This window comes from Martes martes (assembly GCF_963455335.1).
Source record: "Martes martes genome assembly, chromosome: 1".
NCBI classification, from domain to species: Eukaryota; Metazoa; Chordata; class Mammalia; order Carnivora; family Mustelidae; genus Martes; species Martes martes.
The window spans coordinates 118,342,788-118,357,095 of NC_137888.1; the positions used below are offsets into that span (position 1 = coordinate 118,342,788).

At 47.4% G+C, this 14,308-nt stretch overlaps 1 protein-coding gene across 1 annotated transcript in view; it reads right to left on the bottom strand.

Annotated features, from left to right (window-relative positions):
* The window catches only part of LOC308345505 (kalirin-like), a gene marked incomplete at its 3' end in the record, with an annotated part of 186,222 nt that overhangs the window by 26,183 nt on the left and 145,731 nt on the right, over positions 1–14,308 (bottom strand). The window contains exons 20-24 of the mRNA XM_080807708.1: positions 8,959–9,051; positions 4,630–4,741; positions 2,623–2,813; positions 2,085–2,186; positions 407–549 (exon numbers count right to left, since the gene is read on the bottom strand). Coding sequence (XP_080663834.1) covers positions 407–549; positions 2,085–2,186; positions 2,623–2,813; positions 4,630–4,741; positions 8,959–9,051 — 641 coding nt within the window. The remainder of the gene's footprint in view (positions 1–406; positions 550–2,084; positions 2,187–2,622; positions 2,814–4,629; positions 4,742–8,958; positions 9,052–14,308) is intronic.

Genomic DNA, 14,308 nt, shown 5'->3' on the forward strand with positions numbered 1-14,308 from the left:
AATGAATTTTTACAGCATTTACTGTCTCCACGGGTGGCATTGGTCCTTCGAGTCTAACTATTCCATGTGTGAGATACAAGCACTAGAGGGTTCTCGAGGCCAAGGGCTCATCGTGTGCTTTCCCTTCTCTTGTCTGAGCACCTAGCAGTGTCTGTGAAAGACGAGGTGCTCAGTGCAGCCCTGCTGAATGCAACTGACAGTGACTGGTGAGATGCTGAGAGAGGAGACTCCTCATCTTAGTATATGTGCTGCCGAAGTGAGCACGGAGACTCCTCATCTTAGACGGGACTTCATGGAGAGGGGCGCCAACGGCAGACTGCACCGCCCCTGTGGGAGTGGAGGGAGACCCCACTCCCACTCCTGGAGCCTGTGAGGCAGTGCTTGTCGGGGGAGAGATGCTGGTTACCTCTTACTATTGTTCCTCTGTTTGGCTGGTGTTTTGGGGAGTTGAATCGGCTCCTTTAAAGCTCCTTTCAGGTGAATGATCCTTTCTTGAATCACCTCTCGAATGTTCTTGATCCACTCCTGCTTGGTTTCTATGTTGGAGGCCTGGAGTGCCACAGAGAGAAAGAGTAAATACCCCATCTCCTTTTGCCCTGCCTAAAACAGTTCTCCATCCTTGTCCTGCAGGCTTATCCCATTATTTTCAAGGACACAAAATGTTTGAGGAGCTCATTTCTCATTTTACATGCATGACTCTTCAATCCCAAGGACACATTCCTTCAACTACTAGAATGGGGCTAAGACCGCAATACTCAATACAGACTTGTACAGGAGTGATTGTCAAAGTATTTAATACTCTGTGTGGCACTGACCAATACTGACATCGGCCCTGGGGCACCTGGGTGGCTCAGTTGGTTGAGTGTCTGCCTTTGGCTCGGGGCATGATCTCGAGGTCCTGGGATCGAGCTCCGTGTCAGGCTCCCTACTTAGCGAGAGTCTGCTTCTCTCTCTCCCTCTGCCCCTCCCTGCTGCTTATGGTCTTTCTCTCTCAAATACATAAAAATCTTCTAAAAACATACTGCCATCTGTCTGGGGCTGGAGCCTATGTACAAGTCCCCTGCTGGGCCAGGGATGAACACATCAGTTGCTAGAGGCTAGGGAGGTCTGGGCGGCACTGGGAGGAGTAGCAAGGGGGTATCTGAAGGCAGTGGCTATTTACCACGTGGTACAGATCCACGCCAGCATATTCAAACCCTAGTATGGCTATATACATAGGTCTGCGCTGATGGAAAGTCAGTGCCGGGCGTTTAGCCTTGTAAACATGTTCACTAAAGGCACTTGTACCATTCGTGAATCTCCAGTTTGTCTTTGTGGAATTGTTTTCAGGTCATTCTGTCTCATGGCAGCTAGAGCTGGGCTGACAATTCAGAGGGACCAATGTGAAGCGTTTGTCACAGTTGTACCACCTCTTCCAGGGTGGCAGCCACCCCAATAAACAAATGTCTGGTGGGAGCCCCATCTGCAGGACCCCTCCTCAGTTAGATGCATGTTACCACAAGCCCCGAATCCCAAGCTTGTGTGCTCTGCAGAGCTGGAATGACTCCTTAAGGCTGTCATCTCGTGAAAAGCTCTTTCTCAGCACTTCTTTCAATCAACACAGGTGCCAAGCTAGCGTGATTTACAAGAGCTCTAGAACCTAAGTTCCTGGAGGACGAGTCCATCTCTCATACTTAGTTACAAGCAGCCCTGGGTAGAATACCTTCTACGTAGGTGTTCAAGAAAAAGCATTGGATGGATGTGGAACAAATCAAGGTACCTTAGTCAAAAGGTCGGTTGTCCTTGCCCTTGAAGGGGACACAAGGACAGAACATACTTAAGTGGGCCCTGCTGAGACAGCCCAGCTGGCTGTTCCCTGCCTTGCTCCCTCTAGGTGTACAGGAGGGGAAGGACTTAGGAGACCACCCATCTTTGAGATTTCAGGCCTATTTCCATGATAGGACTTGGTTTTTAATACCCGTGGGCTACTGCCCTCCCCAGGGAGTCTCCAGGCCCCAGCTTTCAAGAAGAAGATGCCGCTGCCCTCTGCCCTCCACCTGCTACCCGCAACGCTGCGCAGTTGGCCGGCTGGGAGCAGTACTTACCTTCAGTACTGTTTTATTGTCTGAGGAGGGGGTGCGCCCAGACCACAAGGCGAATTTGCAGGGATCACCTTCTACGTGCTCGGTCACACCCAGCTCTGAGGTCTGTAGACAGGAAATGCCTGTGAGAGGCGGGGAAGGGGAGGGCAGTGGGGAACTTAGGGCTGGGGTGGGAAGGGAAAGGCAACAAAGAGGAGAGGACCGAGGGAGGGGCTTCTGTCAATCAAACTTCAACAGACTGGACACTTCGATCTTCTACCTGGGATGAAAGGACCTACAGGTGCCTGCCAGATTAGCAGGTGGCAGGGAGGGAGGGTGAAGAGGGAGGCACTAAAAACAGACAGCAAGAAGACCGATGAGCTCTAAAATGCAGAAGGGGGAGTCGAGAGGGGCAGCTTTCCAAATAGGAGGCCTTTTCATTTGTCCAGGATGGTTTTGGTGTGGTGCCAGGGGAGAGATGAGCTGAGCGTTCAAGAGCCCTTTCTGCCCGAGGGCTCTAGGACAACAGGGAAACTTGTCTGACCCCACCTGCCCCACCTACCAGTAGCTTGTTCTTGTAAACATATTTCGTGTGTCCTGAAGAGTCCTTGATCTCCTTGCTAAAAACCAAGGAGATCTCAAAGAGGAACAAGTGCCGCTCCCGCCCCTTCCGGATCAGTGACTTTGGGTCCCACACTTGGAAGGCATCCTGGAGAATCAGCTCTCCCTGCACATCCAGGTTCTCGTCGAACCCTGAAAGACACCGTTTCCGCCCCGTGGAGCTTCTCTAGCGCCACTTGGGGGCCACGTTCCACCACTCCCCTCACAGGGAGGTTTCCCCTAGGAGCCCTCTCTTCCCACAACGAGAGGAATCCCCTCTCAGCGGATTCCTGAGTCTCCTCAAAACTTGAGAAGACAGCTCTAGGGAACCACGAGCAGATCCCCCTTCCCGCACCAGGTCTCCTACACATAACCAGGATTGGTGGCATCTCCCCAAGGCCTGGGACCTCCTGCCAGGGCAAACCCCATGTACCCCTCTTCCTATAGCTCCCCACTGACTCAGAGCACTGAGTGGGGCTGAGGACAAGCACTGCAGGATGGGGGAGGGCCCTTGACTCCACTTTATTTGTCGCTGTTTATTTCTTATATTCCATTCCTACGACTCTTTTCTTTGATGGCTCCTAAACAGTGCAGTGCACGTGCCTTGAACAGTCACACTTATTCCCCTTTAAATTTTAACAGAGGTTCTGAAACTTAGTATGCATAAGAATCACCCAAAGAGCTGATCAAAACCCAGATTCCTATCCGCCCCTGCCTCAGAGGGAGACTGGGAAACTGGGATTCCGTAGCTGTGGGGTGGAACCCAGGAATCTGTCCTTCGGACAAGCTCCCAGGTGTTGCTGTTGCTGGTCCTCAGACCCTACTTGGAGCAACTGGATTCAGAACACAGGGCAGGGACCGGCTGGAGGAGAAGGGTGCTTGCAGGGGAGGACACCCAGGGCTGGGGACAAGGATGGGTGCCAACAGAACAGGGTGGAGAAATTGTGGCAAGAGGAGTATGTTCAGATGGCTAGTGCTCAGTCCGGAGAAGGTCACCAGGGCTCAACTGCACAGAGAACTCCAGCCTCCTCTGTTGAGGGTGGCCCAGGAAGTGGGGAGACCAGACGAAGCCTTCTAGATGGAGGGTGGGGACAGGGGGTGGGGAGGAGAAAACACAGCCCACAGGTCTGCAGACTTGCAGCAGAGGGCACTCCTGTCCCTCAGCACCTGTTTGCCAGGCCAGACCGGGATGCCAAGTCTGAGCTCCTCTCACAACCCCACCCCGGCTTGGCTGATCTGCATGTCTGTTCTGCGGTGGTAAGAACACTGTATTGGAGTTTCACTCTACTAAGTCTCTGGGTCCCAAGAGCATGGTTCCCATGGACTATATCTACTTGGGCAAAGTCCTCTCAGGTCTGTCTGGCTGGACTTTTCTCACCTGCTAGGAGGGGCAGAAGGGCGGTGCACACCCACACCAGTGTACCTAATGCCATTAAGCTGTACACTTAAAAATGGTTAAAATGGCAAGTTTTATGTTATGTATATTTTACTGCAATAGAAAGAAGAAGGGCATAAGGCTGGAGACCATGGGGGCACGTGCGTGTGTGTGTGTTTGTTTATTTACATGCATGCAGGATTTCTACTCATTTTGGTGACCAACATAATGCCAGTGCCATGCAGATGAACAGGACTGCTGTGGGGCAGGGCTCTAGCACATTTTGGGTGGCACCTTTTGGGTGAGGAAGATAGCCTGTGCTAGACCACCTCACACGCAGCAAGTTGTCTACATACCTGAAACAACTTGGTCCTACCAGGAGGCAGGTATTGGTCGAGCTGGCCCCTGTGGAGCTCCTCTCACACCTCCTGAGGCCCAATGCCCTGAAGACCCATGCCCTCCACTTGCCATCTCTCCTCTCTTCCAGCCTTGCTCCTTGCCTGGCTTCATGCCACTTCCCTCCCACGAAATAAGCTCCCTGGTCTTAGGAAAGGAGGAGGCTCCCCTGGACAGGCTGGGAGGACAGACAGCTACCTTCCAGCATGCTGACATGCATGGCATCATTGGCTTTCTTTGGGACGCTGAGCATCACCTCCAGGCCATCCTTGAGCTCCCCCTTCCCTTCTTCACAGCAAGTTAAAAGTTCCTGGGGGAAAAAGTCCAGACACAATTAGAACCATTTATCCCAGCTTCCCCACCCTCCCACCACCTAACCCACCAAGGTGACTGTAGACCAGGTTCATTCTCTGTAATGGTTCCTTCTAAGCTATAAGGAGAGTGGGGTAGGATGTTTTCTCCAAAGAATTCAACCACAATTGTTTCCCAGAATGAGCCTCCACAGCTCCATCTAACCTAAACTAACTCAATTCAACCCAACTCTTAAATGCCTGGCACTAGAAGTCAGCAATCTAGAGCATTCTCTGTCACTTGGTTCCCCTCCTGGAGAAGAGAGGACTCCTGGCACAGTACACAAACAGAGGATCAGTACTGTGGAATCACAAAGAGAAGACAACAGGCGTGCAAAGAATGCACAGCACTCATATGTCCCTGCACGCCTACGGCTGGCACCACGTTTATTTACATTCCTCTGCTGCCTAAATGCTGACTTGCACCATACTGGGAGCAACCTGGGGTTACAGACCTTATAGGTTTACAGGGTTTCAGAGTTATAAAATATTTTTAGATCATATAAGTCAGGAGTTCCTAACCTGAGATTGGTAGATGGGACTCTGGACTAGTCCTTTTTGAATCTTAAATCTAGACTCCAAGTCCAGTATTCTATCTGCCATGCCAACCCTGTCCCCCATGACCTCCATCACACTGAGACTTCCCAGAGCATGCCCTCTCTTATTCCTCATTGAAGACTAGGTTATTATTATCTCCATAAAAGACATATAAAAATTATAAGGACAATTTGAAATGATTTTCCCCAACCCAGAGGAATGTTGGCTTTCATTTTTCCTATGAGGGTTACTGTAAATTTTGCTCATTTTGATATGGGGAAGGAAACAGGCAACAGATCTGCAATTCATACTCTCTCTTTCTAGGGGGTAGGGGGGATCAGGGTATGGGTGGATGGGTAAGATGGCCTTCCAGGAGAGAAAGAAGTTGACCAGATCAAATCTTGTGAACGTGTTAATGTCAGACCCTCTGGCAAATAAACTAATGGTACTAGCTAACAGGAGAGTCCTTATCTATGGAATGCTTCCAGTAGGATATATCTGGCCTAAGACTTCTTGTGGTAACAAAAACCTGAATCAATGTCTTTAGGGCATAGCTCCCTATAAAATATTACAGATGTTATGCCACTATCTGAGTAAAAAGTCAGTATATTTCATAAACAAAATGGCTCTCTTCGGGGTAAATGATCTGATACAACATACACCATTGAGAAGGTTTGTATGTTGGTCTGGGCCACAGTACATCCTGAGGTTCCAAGAAAGGACTTGGAGCTGTTGGTGGTCCTGGACTTCTCTGTGCTTTATCTCTGCTTGGGATTATCTGTATCCTTGACATTATTAGTCAAGCTTTATACTTGGTAAGAGATCTGATTACTGAGCATCTGACATGAACATCTAATCCTTTGTGTCATCTCAGATATATTCCCTTATGAAGAAGGGAGCTCTGAGTGTCCAAAGGAGAGATGAACTACTTTGAGCATGTTTGGGAGGGAGAAGTGATCTGTTCTCAGCTCTGTCCTTGAATCCAGCCAGTATAATAGGAAAAAAATTGTTCAGAAACCTGCATTTACTTCTACCAACCTGAAGTTCTCTGATTCTCCCATCCCTTCCCTAATTTTCACCCTCCTGACCTTGTTCTCATATATCCTCAAAGGAATTTCTAGGCAGAAGCATAAGAGACAAATATAAAATAGGATTCAGTGTGCAACAGAAAACACTAATTGGTTGGACACCACCTCCCCCCACCCTGGCCCCAAAGCAGTGTGGCAAGTCGTCTAATCAGCTAGCAAAGCCAGGAAGTTCTCCTTGGATCCTTGTTATAGTTAATATTAAGGAGAAGGCTCCACATTTAATTTAGACTCCAAAAGGACACCTGTAGCAGATTTACAGGGAGAATATTGAACAGCAACTGACATACAGTTTTTATTTTCATGCAACACCCAAAGCAAGGAGCCCCAGAGGACACTAATAATTAAATATCAATATATTTGGAATAAAACTGTCTTTAATGAGAGAATAAATCCCACATTATTTATTTATAGTAAAAGCTCAGCAAACTATTTTTCTTTTACTCAGCAGGTACTCTGCTATCAGCACATTTATGAGTCCTAATCACCTTAGTAAGTCCTTTTTCCCCAGTAATTTTACAACTTCTCCACAGTCCAATTTCCACTACTTCATTTTTTCCCCTTCTCAGTTACCTGCACAATCATTTCTTCCTAAAACACCCAATTACAGAATGAAGGCCTAGCACCCACCCCTCCCATCGCCTAAAGCAAAATACAGGGCGGCTTGTCCACCCTCCCTTCCTTCTCCTGTGTGTGTCACAAGACTATCCTGGGAAACTCAGCCCCGTGGAATTCAAAGGGAGAGGTGAAAAGCTATATTTCTTTTAGAACTGGATCTTACTTATTAAAGCACCAGCAGTGTGTATGGGTGAGTTTCTGTTTTGTTTTACTTTTTAATTTACAGCTCCACTGACTCTTGAAAAGGCGTTGCGATACTTACATTTCATAACCACAAAATTGAATTTTAAAAAGTCTTCTAGTACAAGAAAAATCATGAAAGGGTCAAGCATTAAATGGGCTAGGGAAGGAGGGGATGATTATACACAGAAATCTGGGTTAAGGACAAAGTAGAAACAATATAGTCGTTGTAGTCATTGTAACAGGACTCAATGCTAATTATCTGATAGTCACAGGCGAAGAAGGAGCAAAAGTTCTTGCGATTTACAGGTAGAGGGCACACCAACGATTTTGGAGAGAACCCCCGTACCCCACTCTGAGGTCTTATGAGAGTTTTGTGAGTCTTCATACAAGGAACTTGAAAAAACAAAGAGGACATCTTCAAAAGTAATTCTGTTAAAACAGTCAAGATGCTCTGCACATTGTTACTTCTCACACAAGGCCTCAGTAAAGGCCAAGGGCATGATGCTGCGTGGTAATTCTCTAAGGCATCTCTGCAGGGCTGGATGACTTGAGTGCCTGGAAGCAGAAGCCCAAAAAGTCTCTTCTTGGAGATAAGGCAAGAGGACTTTGAAGGTGGAGGCCAGAAGGACTGTAGAGGGGTGGGGGGGGGGGGGACTAGTCCGTGTCCTGACACAGAATGGGGAAGAGGCCCTGCTCTTATCATGGAACCACACGGCTAAGCAGGGAGACCCCTGGGGCCTGATGGGCGGGGGCCACACTCCAGCGTGAGTAGAAACCTAGGTTTGAAACTAGACTGGTTCTCAGGCTCCGTGAAGCTAGAATATGTGAGACTCTGCAAGCATCTCTCCACGTGAGTTGTATTTCAGCAGATTTTCTCTGGAAATAAACTACTTAGAACATGCCTCTTGCTACCCCGATGTCTTCTGCATTTGAGGAGCCACTAGCAAAATACTCAAACTTAGGGAAAACCCCACCCTTATCCCTTGGTAAGGGATAAGTGGTATACACTGGCATTACATAATTGCTTATAACATGGATTTCCCAGGCTTTCTGTGGGGGAAATGCCATCTTTTCAGATGGTTAGTGTATCTTTCCTTAAGAAGAATCAGCCCAAATTGCTTAGTATTTCATATCATTTGGTTATTTAAATTTTAAAGAGAATATTTTGGAGAAAATCTGAATCTTTTGCTTGGCTCCAAAAGAACCCTTACCTAACATATGGGCTCCTCCAGACACAAGAGTGCCATTGTGTTTTAATCTGCACTGTTTTCTCTTAGAAATTTCATAGTCTTGACAGAGATTAAGGCAATGGTAGGTGCCACCCTGGGCCTCTATTGCCTATGTAGACTGGCACTGTCCCAAAGACCTTGACCCTGATCCTATCAGAAGCAGGGGCCACCAGGAGGAATCTGCCCTGGTTGGGGGGGGGGGGTAAGGGCAAGTGAGGCCCCACGTGTCAGCCAGTGCCCCTGGTGACAACTGCTCCAAATTGTGCAGTGGTGGGCAGGTGTGGAGTCACGATTTATTCCTGTTCTCATGTCTCCTCTGTTCCCCAACAAATAAGTACCCAGAATTTCCTGGAAGAGTTTATGCAGTCTGGGAGGCAGCAAAGCCAGTGGGGTTCATCTCTGAAGTTTTGCTCTGGTGGAGGCGAGGTCTTGAGGGGGAAGCCGTCCCATCCTCGGGCAAAGCTGGGCCTCCCCGGACCTGGTTGGTAGTGTGGGAGGGGGTGACATAGAGGGGAGGGCAGGTACCTTCAGAAGCAGTTGGTACTTGGTGATCCTCTGGACTGGCTTGATTAGGTAAGAAGAGATGGAGTTGGCCAGACCGTGCCGCTGCTGTATCTCCTGCAGGGGTGACAATGGGCGCCATTACACACAGAGGGGGGTGTGTGTGTGTGTGTGTGTGTGTGTGTGTGTGTTTGGGGACGAAGTAGGCAAGGTGAGAAAAAAGAAGAAGAAAAAGGGTAGACAATTATGAGGAGCTGTTCTTTGATGGGGAGAGAAACAAGAGAGACCCAGATGAATGTATAAATAGCGGAAAGGAGAAATGGCGAAAGGGGAGAGAAAGCAGATTCGTGTGACAGAAATGCAGGTGAAGAAGACATGGGGAAGGATAACAGTGGCAAAAGGAAGTCAGGAGAGCAATAATAGACAGAGTGGGGTGGAAGTAAGGGGAATAAACCCAGAGCGGAGGCACTCATAGGGGGACAGCAGGACGATGAGAACAAGGGGAGGCAGAGAGTGGGGCTCGGAGGTCTATGTCCATGGCTCCTGAGTCTTTACCTCCTTACAACAGCTCGAGGGCAGATCTCATTTCCACCCTCTTCCTCACCACCTTAAACCACCCCAGCATGGAGTGCCCTCTGCATTCCCTACAACTTCCTTATTGTGACCCATGACACCTCCCTCATTCCTCAGTCCCCCTCACCCCCACCTCCCGGCCAGAGACGATGGAGTCCCTGTTAGTTGTTTTAACTTGTGTTATCCCTGGTGACAAATCTTTCCTCTCCACACCATTTGTGCCCAGGCTATGTCCATGACCTCCAGCTGCAGTTTGGACCTCTAGCCTCTTTTTAGTCCATCTTGCCTCCAAAATGACCTTCCACTCCCCAAGATGTAGGTACTGTGAAGGGCAGCAAAGGGCCCATGTAGTTCCCTGCCTCAACGGCCTTATACCCCAGGTGGCTGCGAACACCCACGCACATAAAATAGCAACAAAGGAGATTCACAGAGAGGAATGGCTAGTCCAAGAGTGGCAGATGGTTCAGGAGAGATAAAGTCTTCAGCTGAGGTTCAGAAGATAGCTGGGGGGCAGGGGAGGAGGAGGGAAGTGCAAAGCTGGGTAAATGGTGTTCTACAAACAGAAAACATATTTAAAAAGTCCACAGGAAAGAATCACTGTGGATTTAGTGATAATGGGGACCATGCAGAATGGTACAGAGCATGCACACCTAGAGACCAGAAAAAAATGAAAAATACAGTTAGATAAGCAAAGTATATTTAGGTCATTGATGGTGCTGAGCTAGATGAAAAAAAATCAGGATTTTGGTGGTGAGCTTCTCAATGGTAAAGTATTGTAGATCTTAAATAGAAGAAAAACACAGTGAAAGCATTCTTTCAGAGAGAGTCATATATGCCTCATAGCAAGGGTGGAGGTGGGGGTATAGAGGCAGAGGGACTAGTTAGGAGGTTATTGAACAATCCCTAGGATGCAAACATGGATTGCCACATGATCTAGCAATTCTGCTCCTAGTGATATGCCCAAGAAATGAAAACATATGACCTTACAAAAAACTTACGTATGATGTGTATAGCAGTGTTACTGATAATAATGAAAAAGGGAATACAACCCAAATGTCCATCAATTGATGAATGGAAATATATGATGGGATACACACACCTACACAATGGGGTATTACTGGGCCATACAAAGGAATGCAGTGCTGATACACACTGTAATACACATGAGCCCTGAAAGCATTATGCTGAGTGAAAAAAGTCACAAAAGAACACATATTACATGATTCCATTTCTATGCAATGTCTGGAACAGGCAGACCTATAGAGATAGAAATACAAATCAAAACCACAATGAGATACCACCTCACACCAGTCAGAATGGCTAAAACTAACAAGTCAGGAAATGACAGATGTTGGCGAGGATGTGGAGAAAGGGGAACCCTCCTACACTGCTGGTGGGAATGCAAGCTGGTGCAGCCACTCTGGAAAACTGTACGGAGGTTCCTCAAAAAGTTGAAAATAGAGCTACCCTACGGCCCAGCAACTGCACTACTGGGTATTTACACTAAAGATACAAATGTAGTGACCCGAAGGGGCATGTGCACCCAAATGTTTGTAGCAGCAATGTCCACAATAGCCAAACTATGGAAAGAACCTAGATGTGTATCAACAGATGAATGGATAAAGAAGATGTGGTCCATATATACAACCATATATACAACCCCCAAATCTCACCATTGGAGTTCCACCAAGGGTGGAACTAGACGGTATCATGCTAAGCGAAATAAGTCAGTCAGAGAAAGACAATTATCATATGATCTCTCTGATATGAGGAATTTGATGGGCAGGGCAGGGCAGGGCGTTGTGGAGGCTAGGGAAGGAAAAAATGAAACAAGATGGGACCGGCGAGGGAGACAAACCGTAAGAGACTCTTAATCTCACAAAACAAACTGAGGGTTGCTGGGGGATGTAGGGGGGAGGAATAGGGTGGCTGGGCTATGGACCTTGGGGAAGGTATGTGCTATGGTGAGTGCTGTGAAATGTGTAAGCCTGATGATTCACAGACCTGTACCCCTGGGGCAAATAATACACTATATGTTAATTAAAAAATAATAATTAAAAAAGAAAATAGATCATTGGTTTCTTTGGGCTTAGCAATGGGGGGGGAGGATGAGATGGGGATGACAGCTAAAGGGTGTGGGGTTGCTTTCTGAGGTGATGGAAATGCCCTACAATTGACTGTGGAGATGGTTGGTCCTATCTGTGAATATACGAAAACCGTGAACTTGTTCACTTTAAATACACGTATAATTGATAGCTACAGCTCTATCTATCCCTCTAGGTGTGTAACATGGGCTTGCCCTGAGCTAGGATCAGTGAGAACAAAGCACTGGGAGGAATACAGGAAGCACTTTAAAGACCCCCAAGATAGGACTTGCTATGTGGCCATGGAGGAGGGTGGGGAAGGAATTACAACAATGATCGCATTCCTGCCAACTATCCCAGAACGTAGCAACTTTCTCACTCATCTGCCTCTTTCCCAGAGGTGTGCAGTTAGAGCAGGACTTGTCCATGGATGATGGGCAATCCAGTGGGCAGCATGACTCTCTGGGCCAAGGAACACTGTGAGTTCACCTGGGGAATCTGGCAAGACAGCACAGGCAGTAACACACTGTGCCGGCCCTCCCCCTCTGCCAGCCCTGGTAAGGCTGCATGTGGGGCAGTGAGGAAGGCCCTGCCTCTGGTGGCTGGGGCAGCCCAATCGTGCTTACTAGTCACCATAGCATCAAGCATCATGGCCTCCCAGCTCTCACATCTGAGGTAGAAAATTCTGGATCATGGGAATGTGTGTCCCTTTCTGGAGCTTCAGTTTTCTGTGGGCTGTTTACAATAATGGATACTAAAAGACAGTGTAACGAAGGGCTTGTCTCTTTTATAGAATAAGGGCCTAGAGCCGATATTTTCTATGTGTAGAATTTAGGGAACCCTTTCCAACGGAAAGGGAAAAAGTTACAAATATTATGCATTCTGGAAAGCTCTGGGAACAATCAGGAGAGTTTACTGCTCTCCCTTCCCACCTCTCTATGCTGAGCTCTAGGGACTCCTACCTCATGGACTGTCTTTTCTGGTTTCCAGTGTCTCATCGTTCACTACATTAGAAATGGGGGAGGGAGGGAGGGATAGGGTGCAAAATTTGGGGGTATATCTAACTTACTAGTCAAAATCTAGAAATTGGCTAGAAACAGGGATATGATGAATATAGGACTAAAGGAAAATACAGATTAGCACCATATACTATGATGTGTACAAAAGGAGCCAGGCAAATCACCAGCCAACCTCAAGGGGCCCACAGGTGGGAGGAGGTGTGTGTAATGGAAGGGTACACTGTGAACCTGCCAAAAGGCAAATTGTTACCAATGCTCTAAGACAGATACAAAGTATAACACAGGCATAGAGAAAGGGAAGGATTCATGCAGGAAACATTTGACCTTTACAGGATAGAAAGAATTCTGAAGAGTGACTCTGTGTGTGTGTGTGTGTGTGCACGCGCGCACGCACACACACACACACACACACACACAGAGGTAAGATACAGAGAGCACTGCGAACAAAGGTGAGGAAGCAGAAGAGTCTGAGGCATGCTCAGAGCACAGGGCGTGTATGTTCAGAAAAATGCTAAGTGGAAGACAGGACACAGAACATTTAAAACTTCACAGAGACCCTTCTGGATACTGTTGGTGAATAACATCTTAAGAAAAACACATTGTTGACAAAGATAACGTGGTAATATAACATCCAATATGATATCCAACAAATTCTGATACCAAGCTAAAGAAGTACTTTTCTTGAATTTTCCATTTTATTTTTTTATCAAATCTAACCTCAACAAAATTTCAAATTGGTATGTGCAGGACCATTTCTCTATTAACACTTCATTTTAAAAAATCATGTATGCTTTTCCCTTGTCTCGCTTTCTCCCAGTCAAGGGTCATTCCTTCATGGAGCAACTCAAGGAATCATTTCCGTTATGGCAGCACAAGGCTAGAAAGATGCCCAGAGGTTTATTTTGTAGACTTGACTATGGGAATGACATTTAAATGTCTGCATTTCCCAAGGTGCCCAGCACACCATCTTCCCTACAGGAAATACTCCAATATTTATGAGAAAAATGAAAGCAGGGAGGCAGAAAGACCGAAAAACATGAAAAAGTTCTGAATTTCACGTTGTCTTTTCTGATAGGACTAGCGTAACGGCTGTCACTGTTACAGTCTCTCTCTCCCTGAACTTTCTTGTCTCTTCTCATTTCTTCTCCTTATTCTTCCCTTCTATCCTGCATCGGCCCATTTGATTCTGTTTACCTTGGAGCTGACAGGTCACCCTCCGGGGACTAGCACTACGGAGACTTAGAGCATCATTCACAAACAGCCCTGGACCTTCATTCTGAAGCAAGGGATCAGACAAGGCCCATCGGCGCCCACTTCACTTGGCTTCCATCACAGCACAAGTGCTCAGCCCTGGATTTGCTTACTCTCACCTGGAAGCTTTTAAAACTCTCAAAGTCCAGGCCAAATCCAAGCCAATCATATCAGAATCACAGGGGTAGGACCCAGGAGTCAGCATTTTTCAAGGTTCGCCAGGTAATCCGAATGTGTAGTCAAGGTTGAGACAATCACACTGGAGCAGCACCTCTCACACTTGAGTGGGCACCGGTCCCTGGACAGCTTCATAACACTCAGATTGCTGGGGTTTAGGGGTGGAGGTTCTATTCGACAGACCTGGGTGCAGGGAGGGTCCAAAACAGGCATTTCTAACCAGTTCTCAGGTGACGTTGATGTGGCTGGTCTGGGGACCACACTTTGAGA